This window comes from Chiloscyllium plagiosum, chromosome 16 (assembly GCF_004010195.1).
Source record: "Chiloscyllium plagiosum isolate BGI_BamShark_2017 chromosome 16, ASM401019v2, whole genome shotgun sequence".
Classification (NCBI taxonomy): Eukaryota; Metazoa; Chordata; class Chondrichthyes; order Orectolobiformes; family Hemiscylliidae; genus Chiloscyllium; species Chiloscyllium plagiosum.
In genome coordinates, this window is record NC_057725.1 from 43,239,388 (window position 1) to 43,262,919 (window position 23,532).

Here is a 23,532-nt window from a genome sequence, read left to right on the forward strand (position 1 = left end):
CATCTATGTGACTGTATCTGAGACTTGCCCCCCTTCCTATAACTGCCATCTATCACATACTGTTGTTGCTGTTGCAAATTCCTCATTGCTTCTGTCCGTCTCTCCAACCGATCCAGTCAATCTGATAAGATTCGCCATCAAAAGCATTTATGGCAGATATAATCCATAGTAACCCTTAAACTCTCTTTAAACTCCCACATCTGACAAGAAGCACATCTCACTGCAAAGGCCATTTTTGCTCCTTCACAATCTACAGACCTAGAAAGTAACACCATCTTATTCCTCTACAAACACTGCCCCAAGTTAAATTAATAGCTATGGCTTATATTTTAAGTTCAATCAAGAGACTTATCTCCAAAAACATATAATCAAGAAAGAGCCCATTCTACTCACTACTGCAGCCTTTCTATTGGACGGACTTAAAACAACGATTAACTTATCTGATTCTGTGTTGTGAACTTTGCCCAACAGGTTTCTCCAAGATTAGTTGTGAAATTCACTGTTTGTTAATTTTTCCCAGATGCACTCCGATGTCCAGCGATACATGAATTCAAACAGCAAAGGCAGTGACTGTGAAGGTTTTCTCTCTCTGTCTCTCTTGCACTGTCCTCACCATGTGCTTCCTTTGTCTGTTCTTCTCCCTTTTAAAACTTCTGTTGTTTTGACTTTTTTTTCCCCAAAGTTCCAAAACAATGCAACAGTATATAAAACAGTAATTGTTGCTCCTGGAATTTGAGGAAATCACTTCCAGCACCTAAAATACCTCAAAAAAAGGAGCAGCTGTTACAGCCAGAAATTTCTTCCGTTCTCCATCTTGGATTACCCAGAATTGATGTAATTGAGTACAATATCTTTGAAAATAAAATGGTTTTATTATTAGGAGGAATGAAAACTAACGTTCAACTGAAGGCGGATAAGCAGACAATTGTCATGAGTAGTTATCCAATGGTTGTTGGCTGAAAGGATTCAGGCAAATAATTGATACAGAGATAGCTACAAGCCCCTCGAATTAGGGTACATCATCAAGTGCTCATGAGGCAGAGGGAAATCCTCATTAGTTAGGGCCCATCTCAGGCTGTTCTTGTAGGCAGCAGTGTTGGTCCTCATTAGACAGTCCTCAGAAAGCTGTATTCTCCAGGTAGATGATGGACCAGAAGTAGAGGTGGAACACCCAGGATAGAATTCTCTAAATCTTAGCTACAGAGCAGGAAGCTACTCCACAACATTATTGTGACTAACACATTCCATGCTAACAGCCTGTTGGTCCTTTGCTCTCAGTGAACCATCCCCATTTGTCATGGTTGTATACTTTGTCTAATTAACAAATATTTCATATCCAAACTGCTTCTTAAAATCAATAAATGAAAATAAAATTGCTACTAATCATCAGCTACCTATATTAAGTAACTGGAATTATGAAACCCCTCCACATAAAAGCAATGGACCATTCATCACTTCCATTAACTACTGTTCATGGAGTTCAGCTGATAAAATTCTCTCAACATGGCTTCTGTTACCATTTTATCCAGTATGTTACTTACTTAGTCTGATCAATTTTTCCAGGCCTGCTTATTACTTGAGAGAGGGATCCTCTTAGTCACTGAAATGTTGCATATGTATTTAATTTATTAATGCTCAATATTCAAGCTGTTATGATTTAGATATTAATATGTTCATTTCTTGTTATTTACACATCCTTTGTCTTTAGAAAACTGTGGACACTGAATTGCACGTCCTTGCAGCCCAACGGTGTTGATAAACAATCTGCAAAGAAGTCTATTAAAATTATTGTAACCGATTGGGAGGTATCAGAATGGTCCAGTTTGACACTTCAGATCATCTTTCTAGTCTATTTGCTAAGATCTTGCTCTTTGGTTAGCACCTAATCACAGCAGCACAATTCAAAGGAACGCAGGAGAAAATTATGCTCTGACATTTTGAGATGGAGTGTACTGTATTGGGTTTCTATTGTAATGTATTGCTGCAGCATTTTGGTTAATAATTTGGCTGATACTTTCTAAAAAGTGAATTTACAGGGATGAATTTTGCCAGAAATTAGCTAATTGACAACTTTGGCGAGTTCATGGAGGGTTTCTTTCCATGTGGCCCAGTGGGTTTTCATGTTATCTTTTCAAACTTGCCTGATTTATCGATGCACCATATCCCATGAGATCCTCTTCGTCATAGCCATAGGTAAAAGCATTGGCCACTGCCGGACCTCCCAGGATCCTTGACATCAATGCCAGCTTTACAGCGCAACCATGCACCTGGTCAAGTCCCGGCAGTCCGCAGCTGCCCTGCACTGTTTGTTTTATTTAAAGTGGACACGTCAAAAAGTAATTGGCATTATGCTTTGCGACAGGATCCTGGAGGGCCTGCTGGATAGGAGTGTGTGTGCTGTCACTGCCCATGGTGTGTGTCGTGAAATATTGGTAACTGGAGTTACAAGCAGCAAGCTGGAGTTGACAGATTACTGCTCTGACTTTCATATTAGGGACTGTCATTGTCTAGTTTCTATCCAGTGGATAGGTGAATATGAAAATGCACATCAGTGAGGTGAAGTGTACAGAGGATAACAATAGATGCTAATAAATGCAAATATACTTTCAGCCACTCACTGACAAGTTTGATCTTGCCATGCAACATTTGGTTTGGAAAACAGAAATTTAGCTCTCAATGTCAAGAAGCTCCTTGCTGGCCAGTCACACAGCTTTTCCCAATTTGATCAGCATTGTCCATGTGGTTCATGGGTTGGGAAGATTCCATCCAGTGAGTAATTAAGAACTGAAATTTGCAACCAGTTTGATATAAATAAAATTTCAAGTATATTACTGATGAAACTAATATTTGCTTCGATTGAAAAGTAATAGACAAAATAATGATGAGGTCAGATTTATCCATTATGACAAACATTGTTTAGGCTCTTGAAGGTAAATGTTCAAACAAAAGTTTAAATACAGCATCCAAATTAATTTATTCATTTAATTTTAAGCTAAATAATCTCTGTGACTTTATTTTTGGTGGGTTCTAATAATTGCCCCAAATATTCTTTGTCGCTAAAAAGCATGCAGGATATTCTTTGTTGCAGCTGTCTCAGCTTGTTTTCTGTTTTGTTTTTGTGAAGCCTAACCAATGTTAGTACTCTTGAGAAGTTTGTAGTGCTTTCTTTTGGGTGAGTGTGAAGCTCACTCATTGACAATTTGATTTCTTTACAAAGGATTATAAGGGATAAATGGCAAGAAACAGGCCATTTGCCCAACCAGTTCATGCAGATATATACAGGACAACCTCGAATGTCTGAACGAGACAGGTGGGGAGTATTTTGTTCGGATAACTGATTGTTCGGTTAACCAAACAGAGTTCCCGTGGCGATGGCAATAGCAGTAACAGGGTTCCTGTGGCGGCGACAATAGCAGGAACAGGGTTCCTGTGGCAGCCCTGTTTCTGCTCCCCCATCAGCCCAGGCTGCCTGCTCTTGCTGTACTTTTATTTAAATTTTATAACATTTTCAGCCTTCACTCATCTTTCCTCATGTAAATCTATCATCCTTCCCCTTTATGTACACATTTAAGGAGGAGGGATTATACAATTCCCTTCAACAACTCCCTGTGGAAGTAGTTTACACATTCTCACTACACTTTGGGTAAAGAAATTTCTCCTGAGTGATTTGTTAGATTTCATGGGCTACATCTTACAATTCCTAGTGTGAGGTAATTAATTGGTATACCATGTTTAATTTAGTTATAAGTTAGTTATTTCCTACTACATGAAAACTTCCACATAATTCACCATAATCAATAAGTTAATTATTTCCACAGCTCTTTTTCTTTAATTTTGGCTTCCTGATTATTTTGCTGCACAGAAGCAGGAGCAACCTCAACCTTTTGAAAATGGCTGTATTCACTTCTCCTTTTTGTGTTGGGTATGTGGGCTGGAATGAGAGTTAAGCCGGGTAGACCAGGAGGAGTGAAGGAACCTGCTGGTTCCTGAGGTGGACTGGACAGAAAGCCTGCCTGCAGGCTCTGGCACTGTGTTTAAAGTTCAACAATAAAGATTAAAACACAAAATGTCCCTCCTCTTACCCCCTGCATGCCAACCTATGTACCTGTATCCACCCCCCTGCCCCCCCGTGGTCTCTCAAATCCCTTGTGCCAACCTCTGCCCATCTACCAATCCTCCTCACAGTTCTTGATACCTCTGACAGTCTACCCATCACCCGTGGCCTTTCTTTCTCAAATGCCCCCAATCATGCCCTTCGTCCTTCTTGCCCCAGTATCAACTCTGTGCCAACACATAACACCCTCTGATCCATTACCCTTTGGTCAGAATACGAAGGGAGGCTGAGGCAACTATGGCTGATAAGGGAAGTCATGCACAGCAAGTAAAAGATAAGCATATAAAATGGTGAAGATTAGTGGGAAGCCAGAGGATTGATAAGCCCTTAAAAACCAGTAAAGGAATTGGGGGGTAAAGATGAAATATGAGAGTAAGCTACCAAGTAATATAAAAGAAGATTGCAAGAAATCATTTTTTTAAAAGTATGTAAAAGGTAAGAGTGAGGCAAGAGTGGGCATTGGACTGCTGGAAAATGAGGCAGGGGAAGTAGTAATGGGGAACAAAGAAATGGCAGAGAATCTAAATAGGTCACTTGCATCAGTTTTCACAGTGGAAGACACCAGAAGCATATCAGAAATTCAACTGAGTCCGGGGGAGCATAGTGGCCATCGCTAATAAGAAGGTGCTGGGGAAGCTGAAAGGCCTGAAGGCACACCTGGACCAGATGGACTACGCCCCAGAGTTCTGAAGGAGATAGCTGAGGAGACTGTAAGGCAATGGTGGTGATCCTTCAGGAATCATTGGAGTCAGTGAGGGTCCAGAGGACTGGAAAATGGCTAATGTAACACTCCTCTTTATGAGACTGGAAGCTATAGGCTCATTAACCTGTCCTCAATCATTGTAAGATTTTAGAGTTTATTATTAAGGACAACCCAAAAGGGTGCCTTACCACAACCCTAGGATGCCTCATCCTGGGATCAGATCCAGACGGTTACCTTACCACTCCAAAGGGGAAAAAATAAAAAAAATTCCTCCAATCCTCATCCCATCATGCTCACATACTCTCCAAGTCCTACCCATGTGAAACCCATGCAATTTAATGCCATCTACCCATTCTCCATCACTGATATATCCCCACTGTTAAGCTGTGCCCCTCTATCAATCTCTGTGGCCCCTCAGCCAACACACACGCAATGCCTACTTGTACCCACCTCCTCTTTCACCTACTGTGCCATTTGTCTGAGTATCCACAAATACCCACACTCATTGAAGAAAAATGTAGTACTGTTATTTCAATGTCTATATTGCCAACAACACTATTGAGAAAAACATTCTCAACCAGAAATACATTCTGACACTTGTTGGCACTTCTGGACACTGTGCTTGTATGATCTGGGACCATTCTTCAATCTATTGCCGAGAAAATATGTCTTTGGGGGACAGAATGTAGGATTCTTGACTTCATTGTATTCACCGCAACTGAGATGCTCTTCATGATAGTGAAAATCTACAGCTTATGGTGGTTTGCACAGTTAGGAACTATACATTTGTTGTGTTTCATTTTGTGAATAAATGCAAAACTAACGAAGGATTAACTCCTGATTTTTCCTTTACCAACTGACTATCAGATTTCGTCAGGGCTGTGTCAGCTCTTTAAAAGATCTATCCAATTTCGTCTCCTATTCTCCTATGACACTGCAAATCCAATTCTTTGTATGTACCTCAGATGAAACTCGTTATACAAGTTATACTCGTTATGAAGAGTGGAAATTTCAGGAATAATAAACAATAAGGTGAAATATATAGATTCTCGGTTTAGCAAAGAGAAATGGGACAAACCAGAAAGGAGAGAAACGAGAATTGAATAGACTAAATGGTGATGAAGGGCATATCAAAGAAAACAGTAGATTAGGAGAGGGAAAATGGAAAAAAGTGGGGTCTAGGAGGGATGAAGAACGATAAGTTAAAGGATTGAAAGGAACAGAAAGTAGAAATGTATTTTACACAATAATTCTCTTCTATTCAATCAATTTTGGTAGCATTAAATTTGTTGACATCAAATATTTAGAGGCCTATGGCTTTACTCTCAAGTTTCTCTCTTTCTGCCTCTTCCTGTTCTCCCCACCCACTTCAAACTCATGCATTCATCAAGTATCTGAAAGACACTGAGAGTCCAACAGCTGCCACTCTTGGCACATAATCCATCTAAAATAATGTTGGCAGAATGAAAAATCATCATAAACAAACCCTCAAAATAATCTCCACACATGTGGTATAAATAATTGTGCAAGAACTGCTACACAATCTGTTGTTACATAAAAGGACAAATGAAATTTTCCTCTTGAATTAGCAATTATGAAACCAACAGGATATTCATGCCACAACCCGAGTTGTGGAACCATAATCTCTACATAAATTCCTTCTTTCACTTCCTTTCTAAATGATGCCCTATAAACATTGCATAAATCATAAAATATTGCAATTGGTTTAAAAACTCCGAACACAATTTCAATTGCTTGTTAAATTATACTAACAATTTCTATTATGCAAGGAGTGCTAAGTTTGTTTACTGTTGTAACTTGGTGTATTTTGCTGATGAACATGATTACATAAAAGGAGAATCTGAAACATTTTCTGTTGCTCCGAATGGCTATTGCAGTCCTCTGTTTCTTCCAAACTGATTTGATATTAAAAATCGATATTTAAAAATGCCATCATTTAATGTGCTGCCAAGCCTAATAGAGTTTAACTTAATAAAGTTACACACAATCTTGAGTCATTGTTGTGGAGAAGTCCATATGCTCTATTTTTCTTTCGCCAGAAACACTTCAGAATGCAATACAAAATGACTGCTTATTGATTGCACTTAATACTTCGGAGCTTGGAACATGATTAATTTTTTTCCTTGGAACTTTCCCTGAAGTATTTACAAAATCAATGTCAACATTCATTATTTCAAGTAACTCAGGAATTTGCAAAGTTGGGCTCAATCAAAAGACATTTTTGCTGTGTTACATGCTAAGTTATTGTAATTTATTTTCTTTTTGCCATATTTTTATGTGTGAGGTAATTAATTGCTATACCATGTTTAAGTTAGTTACAAATTAGTTCTTTCCTACTACATGAAAACTTCCATATAATTTGCCATATTTTTATGGCAAAATGGAGGAGTTAATTGCTCTCCTCCTTAGATGTCTTCTGCTGCCGTGATTCACCATACAATGATGGCAGGTAGCCAACCTTATCAAATTTATTCCCTAATTTATCCTTTTATATTTTGCTGTTCCCTAGATCTCAGTAGATTTAAAGGTATTCTACATTGAAGAAGTCTCAGGCATGGAGGTCAGGCAAACATTATGAAGGCCTACCAGAAACAGCATTCTCGAATTTAAAGGAGGTGACTGCCAGGAACCCACAGACAGCTGCCTTTTTTTTTTTGGGAATTGTGCCTTTTGGTTATCCATTGGCTGTGATTGCCAGCAGTGGCTGAATGATGCATGGAGCTTGCAAGTGTATATTTTCGTGCAGATCCCAAGGGTCTTTATTGTGACAATATAAAGTGCCACTGAATGTAATGCTAGCTGTCACACCTTTCCAGATTTTTTGCCTCAGCATAACTACCAGGCCAAGGTCACCAGGTGGCTAACATAAGTGTGAACCAACATAACACTGAGTGCTACATTATTCACTTTTTGTTTCATAGTGTGCTAAGGTCATTACCTTATTAAAATAGTACATTTATATTTTTCATATATAATTAGCTATTATTGCACTTTGTTATTACAGTAACTTCACTATAGGTGGAATTTTCCAAGCTCCTGAATGACATGGGCTATGGGAAAATATCTAGGGAAGTGAGTGAGATGGCAAGCATGGTCCTTTTTGACATCATGAGCAAACATTTTTCATTTTCTAACTAAGACTTGGACACCAGATGTGATTCTTGCTCGTGAGTGGTGAAAGACCCAGTGAACCAAGATTGTTGTTTATTATCTCCCACATTATTATTTAATCTTGCCTCATTATATGCAGCTTCCTGCATATATACCCAACTGCTGAGAAATCCTGACATGAAAATTGGAGTGGTTACCTAGCGACTCCAACTCACTGCTTACTCCTCTAGACCTCTATTTTGGACATCCACCAACAGCATCTCCGAGCATGCTCCATTGGAAATGGCTGCATGCACTCCAATCCATGGGCATTGTCATCTGCCATGTATGAACCTCACTTGTGTCTTCATGACACATCTCTGATACATTTACAGTATGGTTTTGAACTTCAGTGCTTCTTTGGAGCGCACTGGCCCTTTTCATTGCAATACAGCTGCAAGGACACATTACGCACAGCGATAGGCTCCTAACTCATGGACTAGGGAAAGAATCGTGGGACTGCTCTCTGGCTCTTAGCAGACACTCACTTTGCACCTACGTGAATGCTCACAGCCTCCTTGCTTACCTTGCCTTGTTCTGACCTTTCTTTTTGCACTTGCCACCTTGGCCAGAATCTGAAGGCTCTCTCAGTTCTATAGTCCTGCATTGGTGTTCAGTGCAGACTGAAAGCCTAGTAGCTTGTCATTGTTGTTAGTAGTCTTCAGATATGGAGGGGGAAAGCTTAGAAACACAGAAAATAGGTGCAGGAGTGTAGGCCATTTGGCCCTTCCAGCCTGCTTTGCCATTCAATATGATCATGGCTGATCTTCCAACTCAGTACCTTGTTCCTGCTTTCTCCATGTACCATTTGATCCCTTAAGCTCTGCAAACCATATCTATCCCTTAAACATTCAATGTTTTGGCTTCAACTAATTTGGGGCAGCACGGTGGCTCAGTGGTTAGCGCTGCTGCTTCACAGCACCAGGGACCTGGGTTCGACTCCTAACTTGGGCAACTGTCTGTGTGGAGTTTGCACGTGCTCCCTGTGTCTGCGTGGGTTTCCTCTGGGTGCTCTGGTTTTTTCCCACAATCCAAAGATATGCAGGTCAGGTGAATTGGCTATGCTAAATTGGCCATAGTGTTAGGTGCATTAGTCAGGGGTAAATATACGGTAGGGGAATAGGTCTGGGTGGGTTACTCTTCAAAGGACTCGGTAGGCTGAAGGGGCTGTTTCCGTACTCTAGGGAATCTAATCTAATTTCTATCGCAGGTCCATCTCCCTCAAGGTGATGAAATTTCTCCTTATCATAGTCCTAAATGGCCTACTCTGATTCCAACCCCATAGTTCAGTTAAAATTAGGATCGTCAATTTTAGGCCTGTGGGAAATAGCTGAGAAGGAGACCATTGAGGGATTTGGATGAAAATGTACAAATAGAGGTAACAGCACTCAATATAGGTGAGTGACCACAGATGTCATGAATGAATGTGGTGCAAGTTGAGACAAAGGTGCACAATTTGAATGATGCCAAATTTCCAGTGAGTGGAACATGGGAGCCAACCAGGTGTGTGGAGGAATAGTCACGTCTAGAGATGATCTCCAACTTCTTCTTTTCTGTGGTGAAGTCCATAAATTGTCCATATTTCTTTAGCCGGAAACACTTTAGCACACAATGTTAAGTGATGTTTTTGTTCTTGTAATGTTACTTTGAGCTTGTAAAATGATTAAGTTGTTTCCTCTGAACATGTGCTCAATCACTGATCTAAATCAACATTTGAAGCTCTGGTGGGAAATGCGAATAGTTCTTTAAATAACCGGCATGAAGTTCAGAAACAAGGAAGGACAGACTTTAGCCTTGGAGTGCTGTATATAAAATGTTATGTGAATTATATGGCACTTTCTTTCATTTAGGACAACAGCATATGTGTTTAAGATAAACAAAAATGTCTCAAAGAATGACTGTCGTAGTCATTGAGGATAATCACCTGAAACCTTTGCATCAGCTATACTATTTATACAGCACTGTAATGTATTTTGCTGCATTGGTAGGCAATCCTAGGTTAAAATGTTTTCAAAAATATACAACCTATTGAATGGAATGCACTTCCGATTTAAAATGTTAGATTTATACAGCCTGTCTGTTTTTTTCTTATCACTTTTCTTGTTTTGTATAATTTGATTCCCAGGTACTTGGTGCTAGAGCATGTTTCTGGGGGCGAGCTCTTTGATTATCTTGTGAAAAAAGGACGACTGACACCAAAGGAGGCCCGAAAGTTCTTCCGACAAATAATATCTGCATTAGATTTCTGCCATAGCCATTCAATATGGTAAGCTTCAAACATTGCTACTGCAGTTAATCTGTTCAAATGAATCTCCTTATGTTTCAATGCACTATATAGAACATATTTGTTGCCAGTCAACTGTTCAACAGTTGTTGAGAATGATCACATCAATCAGGAAAAGGTTCTGTGTACATATGGGTTCTTTACTATTGGGATGCGATTAAAATTTGATGAAAGTAATAATTTGAGAGAAATCTTTTGATATCTTGACTTTCATCTGAGTACATTCGTTAACAACAGGAAAGAGATTTGTCTTGAGACTTGCATCAAAAATATGATAATTAGTAAAACTCCCCCAGTGATGTTGAATTTTACTTTGGAAAGTTTCCTTATGGGTAGAGGAGCTTGTTCCAACAAACGCAACAAAAGTCATTCTGAACATGATAGGCAGCTGTAAAATATCTTGCTAGAACTTACAGCCAAAAATTAGGAACACTCATTATTCAAAATGTATTGAATTATTTTCAGAGTTCTAATTTTAAGACTCTGACCTTCTGATTTCTCCAATCTTGATAAACAGACAATATCAGTGCACTAAATGAAGGAGATAAGGAATCACACGAGTGAAAATCCGATCAGCTTAACCCAGAATAACCAGTGTCTTGCAGCGTAATCAGGGTATTTAAGGTAGCAGTAGAGTAATGCATGACTTAACTGTTTAGTAAATATTTTTACAATATGGTTTACAATCCAAAATTTTGATCCAGGCATTGATTTTTTTTTTTAGATTTTTCTAATCAACTTGTTCAGAGATGTTATTACACACCTTTTAACAGCTGGGACTTGAATCTGGACCTCCTGGCTCAGACAGAGACACTACCCTTGCATCACAGTTGCCTCGATTGTCCTTTTTCAAACATTAACTAAGCTTTATTCAGCTTTGAAGAAATCAAATAAATACTAAATGTCATTGAGATAATGAGGCAATGACAATGGTTTGGATTTAGGAGGCTTGTAGGTCATGAAGAAATTGCAATGAAAAGGTTTAGTTGAAAGAGCATCAGTCTGTAGTTCAAGAATAATGATGATATTAGGAAACTAACTAAGTGATTTTAGGTTGGTGTTCTCATTCAATGAATTTATCTGAAGTCTAAAATTAGAATGCAGCTCAAGGCCACACTGATACGGCAATTGTTTATTATGTGCTGCAGTTTGTTTTATTGTACCATAAGTGGTGAGTCCAGTGCTCTTGATGTGGAATAATGACCACATTAAAATCTTACAGATTTAATAAGTGACAGCATGTAACTAATTATAGAACAATCCATGTACATTGTAGACTAGACTCATACAGCTTTTCTGATTATTACAGCCAACATGCACCACAAACAAATGACAAATATCACTTTGAAAATCAGTTATTAAAAAGAATTGTTATTGATAGGATAGTTGTAACCTTAATCTAATTTTTAATTGAATTGAATTTGCATATCAAGTAATGCATGGGTTGGCTTAAGTTATGATCTGAAAATATTCAGGAGCAGTACGGAATGGAGTACTATATTACAAGGAAGGCACAGGATGTTAGACAATGATATAAAGAGTTAACAGTAGTACCATTATCAGGAGAGTGAAGTATATTAAGTGCTCCAGCATAGCCATTGTCACTTTCATGTGCATCAAAGGGACCTGAATACCTACATGTTGATTGCAAATCTATCAAGCATTTCTCTTTTTCTTTCTTTTATCTCTCATATGAAATATGAAAGATTGTAAAACTTAATGGATATAAGTAAATTTGTAGACTATTGGAGAGAATTCTACTTAGAATAACAAGGATCTGCAAGAATGAAATTTAGTCAAGGGAATTGAAGGTAACCTGCAACATATGACTTAACTCTGGCTCTTTGCAAAGCTCCAAGCCCTGTTACCTAGCCAACTAAAGTGATCTTGCTCAGTAGGTGAATGGTGCACGTTATTATTATTCCATAAATAAAGTTCACTATTGTCTGGAAATTGTTATTATATAGAATATCTGACTACAACCTCTATTGTCAGCTAATGTCTTAAAATGAAGCAGAGCTTTTTGAAGATACAAACCTGTTTGCAAAGTTCTGGCTCAGAGAAAATTTTAATTAAAGAACGAGAAATTAAAGGAAGAGAAATAAAGCTAGTTTAATAGTGCTCTGCATTGATGCAGTGTGTTCAAAGTAGTGAGTGAATGTGCATGTGGAGTTCCCAATTGTTGCCAAGTGTTTTAGGAAAGGGACCTTGTGTTTTCCGGGCAGGTAAAGGGAAACAAAAAGCAATTCATTGTGCATTTTGGCTGAGCCATCCTTATTTTCCACCTGCTTTGGCCTCTTAATTGTTCTCCTGCTCTTCTGGCAGCATCCAAGGAACAGGAGAATCGACATTTTGGGCATAAGCCCTTCTTCAGGAAAGAAGGGCTTATGCCCGAAATGTCGATTCTCCTGCTCCTTGGATGCTGTCTGACTTGCTGCGCTTTTCCAGCAACACGTTTTCAGCTCTGATCTCCAGCATCTGCAGTCCTCACTTTCTCCTCCTGCTCTTCTCACTCAGTTATTACTTTGAGCATATCTCTCACCTTCAAAGAACTTTTGATACAATGGAAAATCAGTCTGAATACAAAAATGTGGAAAACAAGGGAAATTAGGGACAGAAGAGAATAGATTGATGGTTAACTTAAAAGGAATCCAAAGGTGGTCTTTAGCATATTAATAATAAAGATGTTGTGAGAAGAATGGTTTAACCTGTTAAAGGCTCTTAAGATAGAGGTAATATGATTAGTTTTTCTCCTTCCCTCTATGCTTACCAATCTATACCTGGCGATTTCTCACTATCCTTTTACATTCTCTATCCAGCCTCATCTTGTCAATGAAATGTACTTCCTATTTTTTCTCAATGTGTTGTTGGTGGCATGGTCTGCACCTCCAAGTGTTCCACAAGCAGATCCAACATGCAGTTCTCTGATACACAATGCCATGGCCAAGTCCGTATGGGGAAACAGATCAGAACCTTCATCCATCCCATTCACATTATGTCACAGAGAGAGAGACTAAGAGTTATCACAATGCAATCTCCATGGATACCAATAGCTTTTAAGATAAATTAATTTCCCAGCAAAAGAGAGAGAATCACACACAATTTCAGGTGCTAAGACTTTTACTGTAACAACTAAACTAAAATCATCCACTAAATATTGCATTGTAGACAAGTAATACATAAAAGGTACATTTCCCGTTAACTAATTAACATTCCAGAGCAAATATATAGACTTGTACATAAAGACTTACTGTATATATTCGAGTAATAGTGGACTTCATGTAAACGTCGACCCCCTATTTCTGGACAAATAACCTGCAATTTTCCATGTATCTCATGTAAAAGGCGAACCTAGTTCTTCACCGATAATAGATCAATATTTGAGTCAGTGTGCCGGCTATCACGTCCCGCTCCAGCTTTCCAGTCTACCGATTGTTCTGTGCCCCTTCTGGTCTTCCAGTCCACTGGCTGTGGAGTTCCACTCCGTGTTTTCAGAATTCCCATAATTCTTTTATTTCCTTTATTGGTTTAGAGATTAATTGAGCTTCTGCTAATGATACAGAATGAATTTTGGTGGGCATGAATTTCAGCCCCTCAAACGTAATATCCGTATAATAGTCGACCCCATTAATTCAACCTGAAAACATTGTCAAAACGTTCAACTATTACTCAAGTACTGTATGCAGGTATACAATAAAATTCTCCTAGCTTCTGACATCCACCATTTCACACCAGTATGATTATTTTAATGTTATTTTAAAGGTCCTTCACTTAATTGTCTGAGTATTATTAAGTTGAATTCCAGCAGCAGGGCATTCTCTGGCTATATTTAGCTCTTTAAGTTTCTGCAACTCTCATCCCTTCAAATATGAAATCTCTTCTTGCCAGCATCCTGCTTAGTTGTTAACACAAAATCAAACCTCTGACTAGTTGACACAGCAGCAGCTGCCTTTCATGTTTCCTATCTGGCTGAATGAGCATCTGTGTCCAGCCCAACCAGCTACCTCTTTCTTGTGTCAAGGTGTCAAACTAACACCTGAATTTCTATGGACTTTGTTGCACCTGCCACACAGTGTCTTTAACTCCTATCTCGCAAAAGAAAACTGCAGGTCGACTCTTAGTAGTAGATTAGATTCCCTACAGTATGGAAACAGGCTCTTCGGCCCAACAAGTCCACACCGACCCTCTGAAGAGAAACCCACCCAGACCCATTCCCCGATTCTTTTATCCCTGACTAATGCACTGAACACTATGGACAATTCAGCACGGCCAATTCACCTAACCTGCACATCTTTGGACTGTGGGAGGAAACCGGAGCACCTGGAGGAAACCCACGTAGACACAGGGAGAATGTGCAAACTCACACAGACAGTCACCCAAGGCTGGAATCAAACACGGCCCCCTGGCGCTGTGAGGCAGCAGTGCTAACCACTGAGTCACCATGCCAACCCGTGAAACCTCAAGCTAGAAGGCTGTTTTGGCTCAGTTTTGAACTAGTGCCCTTTCACATATTAAGTAAATGTGATAATCACTACACTCTAGAAATAGAAATTTATTTGACACAATTAATACTATAACAACACCAAATCTACCTCGTGCTTTAACTTAACTCTGGATGATCATACACAACTACAGTAGATCTTGGCTTTGATCCACATGGCGATGATCATCCGGCCTTGTCCCAGTGGTCCCTGGGTGTCTTCTCTTCTTGGTGGTTGGTCTCAAGTTACCGCCTCCAGCATGGTGTCGCGACAAATCTTATACCTGAAAGATTTCTCACCTTTTTGGGAGGGTCTTCAATGTCTTCCAATAGACTGATCAGGGCTTGATCATCGTGTTTAATTGGACTCAACCAGGCATTGACAAGTCGATGGCAGTGTAGTCATTCCTGGAGGTGCTGGGCACATATAGCCCCCTCCAAATAAGGGTGTGAGGCACTCCCGTGTCTGGTACACACCCCAATGTTTCCGAGCACTCTGAGGGGGGCATTTCAGTCAACTCTATTCAAACTGAAATTCGGGTGTGCATTATGTGGTCTGCATAATGTCTGTTGGTAGCTGCAGCCTGTCTGGATTCTGCAGCATGTTTATCAGTACGGTCACTTTGGTCAAGGCTTGCCTCAGTTTCAAAGCATGCTTCAGCTATTGTCCAATCTTTGTAAATCCATCATAAGTACATTATTTTGAACAGCTCGTCCGGCCATAATCTCAACCTAGGCTCTTTTCCCATGACAACCAAATCTTATAAGTCTGACTCCTGACAGAGTTCAATGTGATCACTATCGTCCAATCTAGGATATTCTATCTTATCTTGGATTTAAAAAAAAGTTTAAAGCATAACCACAATATATAGTGTCACACTTTTAACAGTTGCAACATTCAGCCGTGAGATTGGATTTTCGACACTTATGGGGCTAAAAATACGGAAGAGGAACTGGCTAAATATAAAGTATGACTGAAGCTCTCTAGATTGAGATCAGACATCACTAAGTTGGTGTCTCATCAAAAACATCACCATTCTTCCCAGTAATTCTGGTAAGTTCTTTATCGGTGGAATCTTTTACTCAGTTAAGTGATCCATCAACAAGAATGTTTGACAATCACTATCTTAATTCCATTTCCATGAAATGGTGGAATACTCAAAATCCATTCCTTAATCTTCCCCCACCTCTGTTCATTAATATTGCAAATGATTCTTTCTTCTCAGCACCCTTTCAAATCTATTGTCAATATTCTCTTATTGAGTGTCTGCCTTTACTAATTTCCATCCAATCTCAAACCTCTCCAAAATCTTTTTAAAGCATTTTATCTCTGAACCTGTTTTTATCGATCCAACTCTGTAGCTGAATCCTGATGAAAGGTCAGTGACCTGAAAGCTAATTTTGTTTTTCCCTCTCTATGCAATTGTCTGACCTGTTGAGTATTTTTGATATTCTGTTTTTAATTCAGATTTCCATCATGTTCAGTATTTTGCCTTTGTGTTCTGCATTTATTTCCTTAGATTTTGATTTCTGCTCTTCCTACATCACTCAAATGACCCTGATTCAAAGTCATGAACGACACTCTGTGACTGACCATGTTATCCTTCCTCATTTTCAGCCTAGTCATTCACACCTTTCTCCCCAGCACTCCTGTATTTACAACAGTAGTGGAATTGCTCTTACTTGGTACTATGGTCAGCCATCCAGCTGTAGGCAGAACAATATTTTCTCTTCACATGTCATCATATCTTGGGGATTTACTGCTGACTAAGTCCCTTACTTAACCGTATGTTGCCTCCTGGTCATTTCATTCACAGATATAGCATCAGCTTCAAAATTCTTTCCACTGCCATTGACTCCAGCCTTTGTGCAACCTTCTCTCCTCTAGCCCCCCTTGTGTGACCATGTATTCCATCCCTTACTGTGGAATTTCTGTTCTAAATCCCTCCAGCTCCTTAAACCCATATCTTTCTCACCTGACACCTGATCAATACTCTTAATTTCCTTCCCCTTTGATTCTGGTTCTGTATTTGCCAGTGCCTCTGTGAAATATCTTGGAATTTCTTTTCTATTTTAAATGCCTTAAGTAAATGTACCATTTTGTAATTTGTAATCATTGTTATTGAAATTGCCTTTACAATCAAGAAGGTGTTTCATCTGGTCAGAAACTGATCACCTTTAGGTAGTGTAGACCTGAACAAAGGTTTCAACAAGGAGAGAAGAAAGCACTTGATGTGAAGGAAGTTAGTCATCGTAACTTCACTATAATATCATCAACATTGCCTTTAGAGGTCTGGCTATATTTTAGAAATATTGGAAATAGAAATGAAGTACTAATGGTAGATTGTTCTGCATCTTGTTCCATAATCTAGAACAGAAAGAGACATATCTATCATGAACAGTTCAAAATTAGTTATCAAATAGTATAAGTGGCAACACCCTCAAAACAGTAATTCAAATAGAAATGTAATTTCGTGGCAGACTGAAGATGAAAAAAAAAAGCTTTTCTTAACTCTAAGTTACCAAATCAAATGTCTGCTTCTCTGCAATGAGGGTATCATTCACTGTCCATGTTGATTATTCAGGACTCCTATCTAGACCTAATTAGCACAGTTATTGCGGTGACTTCATAGATCCTGCTCTGTGGTACCAGTTAACTGCTCATAATTTCTATATTGCTGATGCAGTTGTAAAAATGATAATATTCAATAGTAAAATATTTAATATCTAATAGCACAAGTCACACACGGCTATATTATCAGAAAGTTACATTCAGGTATAAATCTAAAACTGCACATGGCTGAGGTCAGGCAAAAATTGAGGCCAATTTTAACAGTTAAAATAGCTGTAGCAATTTGTCTCTGCTAATCACACTCCATTTTCAAGGTTGCACTTTTAATCTGGTTTTTGGAGCAATTGAGAGAGAGCCATCAAAAGATTCACATGACACAGGATATTGCAATTATTTTTGGACACTTTTGTGATTTTATTGAGTACCCCTTCACCCACCCCTAATTTCCAAGAATTAGAATCTTTGGTTGAGGGTGCCAGAAATGTGTTTCAGTCAGGCCCTGGTGTGAAAGTATGGGTTGCCTTTTACTTTTCCCCATGTCTTTTGTGTGTCTATTGCAGCCTTGTTGTGAGCTATGTATGCAGTAATAATTTAATCGAATTAGCTTTATTATCACAGGTACTCAAATGAGTATAGTGAAAAGTTTATAAATTGCCACTTAGAGTGCCATTTTAGGTACAAAGGAGCTGAGGTACCTCGCGATCTCACATTGATTCATTCATTCTGCAAGAATCATCGCACCTGCCAATGCAGTGTGCATTGTCTTGCCATCTCTCTATGTCAGTGGTCACAGACCTTCTGAGATTTTATGGCTTGGTAGCCTTTTTTTTTAATGTAAAAGTGGAGGCGATAGGAGAAAGCGAAATGACATTGCTGCAGTCAACTATGCACTGCACTCATGGGAATCTTGCCACATGTTCATTTGGGAAACTGTTGCTTGTTGCATTTGAAAGAAAAATTTGATTAAATAAATGGCCCTGGCAAAAGAAAGGTGTTTTCCAGTTTCACACTTCTGATAGGGAGGCCTGTGTATTGAGAGAACTCATCGGAGACTCTGTTTTGTGTTGAACAGTCTTTCCATCATTATTTTAAATGGTCAGGAAATTGTCCACTGTAATTCCTAATATTACACCACAGTAAGGAAGGCTCCCTACCAAGATCAATGTGGAAAATTACTCCATGATAAGTTATAGTGATATGAAGTTGTGCTGTCGATTTAAATGTGTGTCCAGAACTTGCATAATTACTTTAAATGAAACTTTCACATTAAATTCAGTGTAATTTAATATTTAGAATTGCTGGCAGCTGTTGCTGACTTCAGATTGGTTGGCAAAACTAATTTCAAGTCTCTCTCTTTCTGACTGTCTGTCTGTCCCTCTCTGTCTGTCCCTCTCTCTCTCTCTCTTCTCTCTCTCTCTCTCTCTCTCTCTCTCTCTCACACACACACACACACACACACACACACACACACACACACACACACACACTTTTGCACAATCTCAGTGGTATCGCTGAGGCCAGCTGCCTTATTAATTCTCCAGGTGTTAATAATTGGGCTTGATCTGGCTCCATGGCAACATTGTAACGTCCACTTGTAACAGGCAGAACATCTACTTAATTTTACCTTGAACTGAAGGAGGCAGTTTAAAATGTAACCATCTTATAAAGTCTTGAGGCATCAACCTGGCTCTGTACATCACAGCAACATAAAACCAAGTCCTAAAAGATTGACTAAGATGAATGCACACATGTCTGATCAGGCTTTTCTGATCTTTCTACTTCTCGTTTAGTCCTCCTTATTCTCCTTAAAACAATTCAACACATCAGCAATTCCTATAAAAGTACAAATAGTTATGAAGCAGAATATAACTTTTTAAGAGGTTGACAAACGGGTTCAAAAAAATTTTCTTCACATGCATCATCCAAGCAAGATGAATATAGGATTTAAAATTATTAAATTATACAGCGAACACCAACAACAACAACAACAGGAGTGGTCTCCCATCCATGGGTTATTTTCTGTGAACATGAAGATTATTGGTGATTAGTCAGGCTTAAGCACAACAATTTGTGGATTTCCCTCATCACTCTTCGAATTGGGGGGGTCCAAATTTGTGAGATCGTTAAGATTAGATTACTTACAGTGTGGAAACAGGCCCTTTGGCCCAACAAGTCCACACCGACCCTCCGAAGAGCAACCCACCCAGACCCATTCCCCTACGTTTACCCCTTCACCTAACACTATGGGCAATTTAGCATGGCCAGTTCACCTAGCCTGCACATTTTTTGTTTGGACTGTGGGAGGAAACCGGAGCACCTGGAGGAGAATGTGCAAACTCCACACGGAAATTGAACCCGGGTCTCTGGTGCTGTGAGGCAGCAGTGCTAACCACTGTGCCACCCAAGTAAGGAATATCTCAGACAGGGTAGATGTTGAGGTCATATTTTCACCTGTGGGAGAATCCAAACGAGTGATGATTAATACAAAACAGTTGTTAATGAATTCAAAAAAGCCTTTACAAAAAAAATATGTATAATAACTAGAATTGTGGAATTGTTAGTCCAGGGATAAGTTGAAACATATAGCTTAGATGCTTTTGAAAGGAAACTAGATGAGTATTTGAGAGAAGAGGAGATAGAAAGATAAAGAAAAATGTGTTGAAAGTGTATGAGATGATCTAAATGCAATGGAACTCCCTCCCTAATGGCATTGTGGGTCTACCTGCAGACATGAAATGCAGCAGTTCAAGAAGACAGCTCACCACCACCTTTTCAAGGCCATGTAGGGACAGGCAATTAATGCTGGCCAGCCAATGACCTCCATGTCCCACGAGAGAATAAAAAAAAGACTTGTAGATTATCAACAAACTAGTTGAATAGAATAGCTTGTTTCTTGCTGCATGTTTATGTGCATTTATAAAAGTTGGCCAATCTCATATCATTGTTTAGCTCGACTATGCGATCATGTTTCTACCCCATCTCTTTTAATGAATATGATCCATGGTGAACAGAGCTACATTTATTTTCTCATTTGTTTCAGGCAAGAGCTCACATTCACTCTTCATTCAAAAATACAGTGTTCTGATGTATTTTTAAAAAAATTACAAGTAGCCAATCATATTATTAGCCCCATTATGTCTGTAAGATTCCTAAATAAATTTCCTTTACATATGGAACTTAAACATAGCTTCATTAAATGAGCTTGTTCAAAATAACCATACACATAAATAGATGCTAAGAGTATTCCTACAGTAATTGTTTTCTGATTTGGCAGATGTCTATCATTTGGTGAGGCACAGATGAATTTTGTATTTTTGGAGTGGAAATTTGCAGTAACTACTTTTTGCCTCTTATTCAGAAATAAGACAATTGTATTTCATCTTGGAAGAGAAATGCCGAGCTAGTCCAAAACCAAAGAGTGAGAATTGGGGATATAATGAATTTATAATAATCTGAATAGCCTTTGATATGTGCCAGAACTGTCACGTTCTACAGGAACTGCTCGCTTGCGTGATTGTGTGTGTGCGCGCGCGCGCGTGCGAGAGAGTTTTTCCCGGACTGAAGAAAGTGCTGTATATCACCCACTTTGATCAGCATCCCATATAACAATGACACACAATACAAGTAGGTATGAAATTGGAGCTAAAAGTTCAATGTGGCTTGTTTATTATGAGTGTATAATATTCCTTTATAATGGGTGGTTGACATGAATGACTTATGAAAAGTGACTTTACGAAAAGCAATAAATGATCATAATTGTATGTCACTCAGTACCTTTCACTACTTACGCAGTGCTCATTTTTTTCAGGCCCGGTTTAAAATCCCAGTGGAATACTTTACAAGACACAACTATTAAATGATAATATGTACACATGCTCTCTTCTAATTCTAGCTAGTGTGAATTACCACCAGATCTGATGTACTTACTAATCTCCACAGAATATTGCTCCACATTCTATTGGAATACTTGTTTTAAAGAGAGTGGTTTTGACAATCATGTTAAACCACCATGCATGGCAAATTCCCACTGTTAATTATTGTTAAATAAAAATAGTATAAGTACAAAGTAGCATTTCTAGTTTGTATTCCCAACATTTTCTTTTGCTAAAATTAACAACAGGAGGAATTTAAGACACTGTAATTTTCAATGTGTATCATTATCTAATTTCAACTTTTTGTGTTTTCAGTTAAGGTTCCTTTATTGTGTTAGAGAACTCCCAACTTTTTATGGTTTATTAAAATAATTCAAACCTAGTATCTTGTGTTTTACAATGGCTTTACAAGATGTTATTTATTTCTCTCCGCATACATCTAAAGTAAAACAAACTCATGTAATTCAACAGAGTTAGAATTTGCGATTGCCAAGTGTCTTGTGTGTGTACAGTACCATTAATGTGGAAAATGCATCTCATACAGTATGAAGATAAATTTAAAAATGTTGCACAAACCTCTCAACTTGAGGTATGGTTTTATAGCAGTTTTGTGGTAGTGTGCCATGTATCTTTAACAAGTTTCAGCTTTCAGAACTTTCTGAATGAAGTTGAAAGTTTCTGCTATTGTAGCAATTCTAAATGGTGTATGATTTAGGATAGCACCATCTTTAAAATGTCATTGTATGTTTTTCACTATCCAACTGAATGTAAATCCAATTTGCATATTAATTGCAGTTATATTCATGCTTTGTACCTTCACTGTACTGAAGCTGAATTTCTCTTCATTGATATGGGTTGTGTTTGTAGTTTCTAGGAAAATATTTCAAACAATGCAAAACTGATTTCTGAGAAATGGCAAGTCTCTGCTTGTGCAATTATTTTTGTCATTGCTGTTGAAGATATGCCATGCTGTAAAAATGAAGAACTGTGCTATTAAAAGCCCGCATGTTCAATCCTAAGTCACACGTTAGGAAAGAGATGTTTCAGACTGAAGTATGAAGTATAAAGGTCATTAAGTCTGTGGTTTCTGAAGAGGATATAATTAATATTAAAATATTGAAGCAAACTCATTCATTATAATGTTCAGATCTCGAGGTAACTAACTATGTGCAAAATGTCCCGTGTATGACTATATGTTGATGGGCATGCTTTGATTCTGCAGCATGTAACAGTTGACCTTTCTAATGATGCCTGAGACACCAGCGAAGTGTGAATATTAATTAAACTTGCAATTGATGTCTTCATAGGTGGGAAGGCATTAATTAGGGATGGTCATAATTAGTCTTTCAGTTTTGTTGTCTTTGGTCAGTACAGTATTCCTTCACACCTGGCAATGAATGTGTGAGTTTTTCACAAGTTAAACATGACCAGTAGAATTGAAATTATTCTTTAGCACTTAATCCAACATCAATGTATAAATATGCCCTGAAGCTTTATTTGAAAATTTTGAGATTCATACTATTTTGCCCCCTCCATTATCTACCCTCCTTCGCCCCGACCTGAAATTTCTAAGCTCTGAATCCATATTCTTGATTCAGCCTTAAAACTTACCTTGTCTCACATACCACCCAATTTCTGCCATGCCAAATTCTTTCGAATATAAAAATAAATCTCACACCATTAATTTGGTGTTGTCAATGACTTTAAGTAGGATTTTTCAAATGTTGGGCAATCCTACCATTAGGGATGTGCGGATGTTGGCTGCAAACATTCATTTAGTACTCTGTCAAGCATTAATTGAACGGAGATGGGACATCTGCCCTTTGCTCAGGAGGAAGCCCCGCCCCAGTGAGCCGCTGGACAATCTAATTGGCTGGCAGCTCTAGTAGTGTTACCAAAACTGGTGACCATTCCTCAGGAAGGTGTCCTGGGCCCCACATAAAGGTACAATGAACATAACATGTGGGCGGCACGGTGGCCCAGTGGTTAGCACTGCTGCCTCACAGCGCCTGTAGACCCGGGTTCAATTCCCGACTCAGGCGACTGACTGTGTGGAGTTTGCACATTCTCCCCGTGTCTGCGTGGGTTTCCTCCGGGTGCTCCGGTTTCCTCCCACAGTCCAAAAGATGTGCGGGTCAGGTGAATTGGCCATGCTAAATTGCCCGTAGTGTTAGGTTAAAGGGGTAAAGGTAGGGGTATGGGTGGGTTGCGCTTCGGCGGGTCGGTGTGGACTTGTTGGGCCGAAGGGCCTGTTTCCACACTGTAAGTAATCTAATCTAATCTAATCTAATCTAATCTAATCTAATAACATAAAAACACTCCAAAAATGATTTTAG

General features: G+C 38.8%; 1 protein-coding gene across 1 annotated transcript in view; it reads left to right on the forward strand.

The window, feature by feature from the left end:
• The window catches only part of LOC122557836 (serine/threonine-protein kinase BRSK2-like), a 957,494-nt gene that overhangs the window by 622,091 nt on the left and 311,871 nt on the right, over positions 1 to 23,532 (forward strand). Inside the window, 1 exon segment of the mRNA XM_043705934.1 lies at positions 10,114 to 10,254. Coding sequence (XP_043561869.1) covers positions 10,114 to 10,254 — 141 coding nt within the window.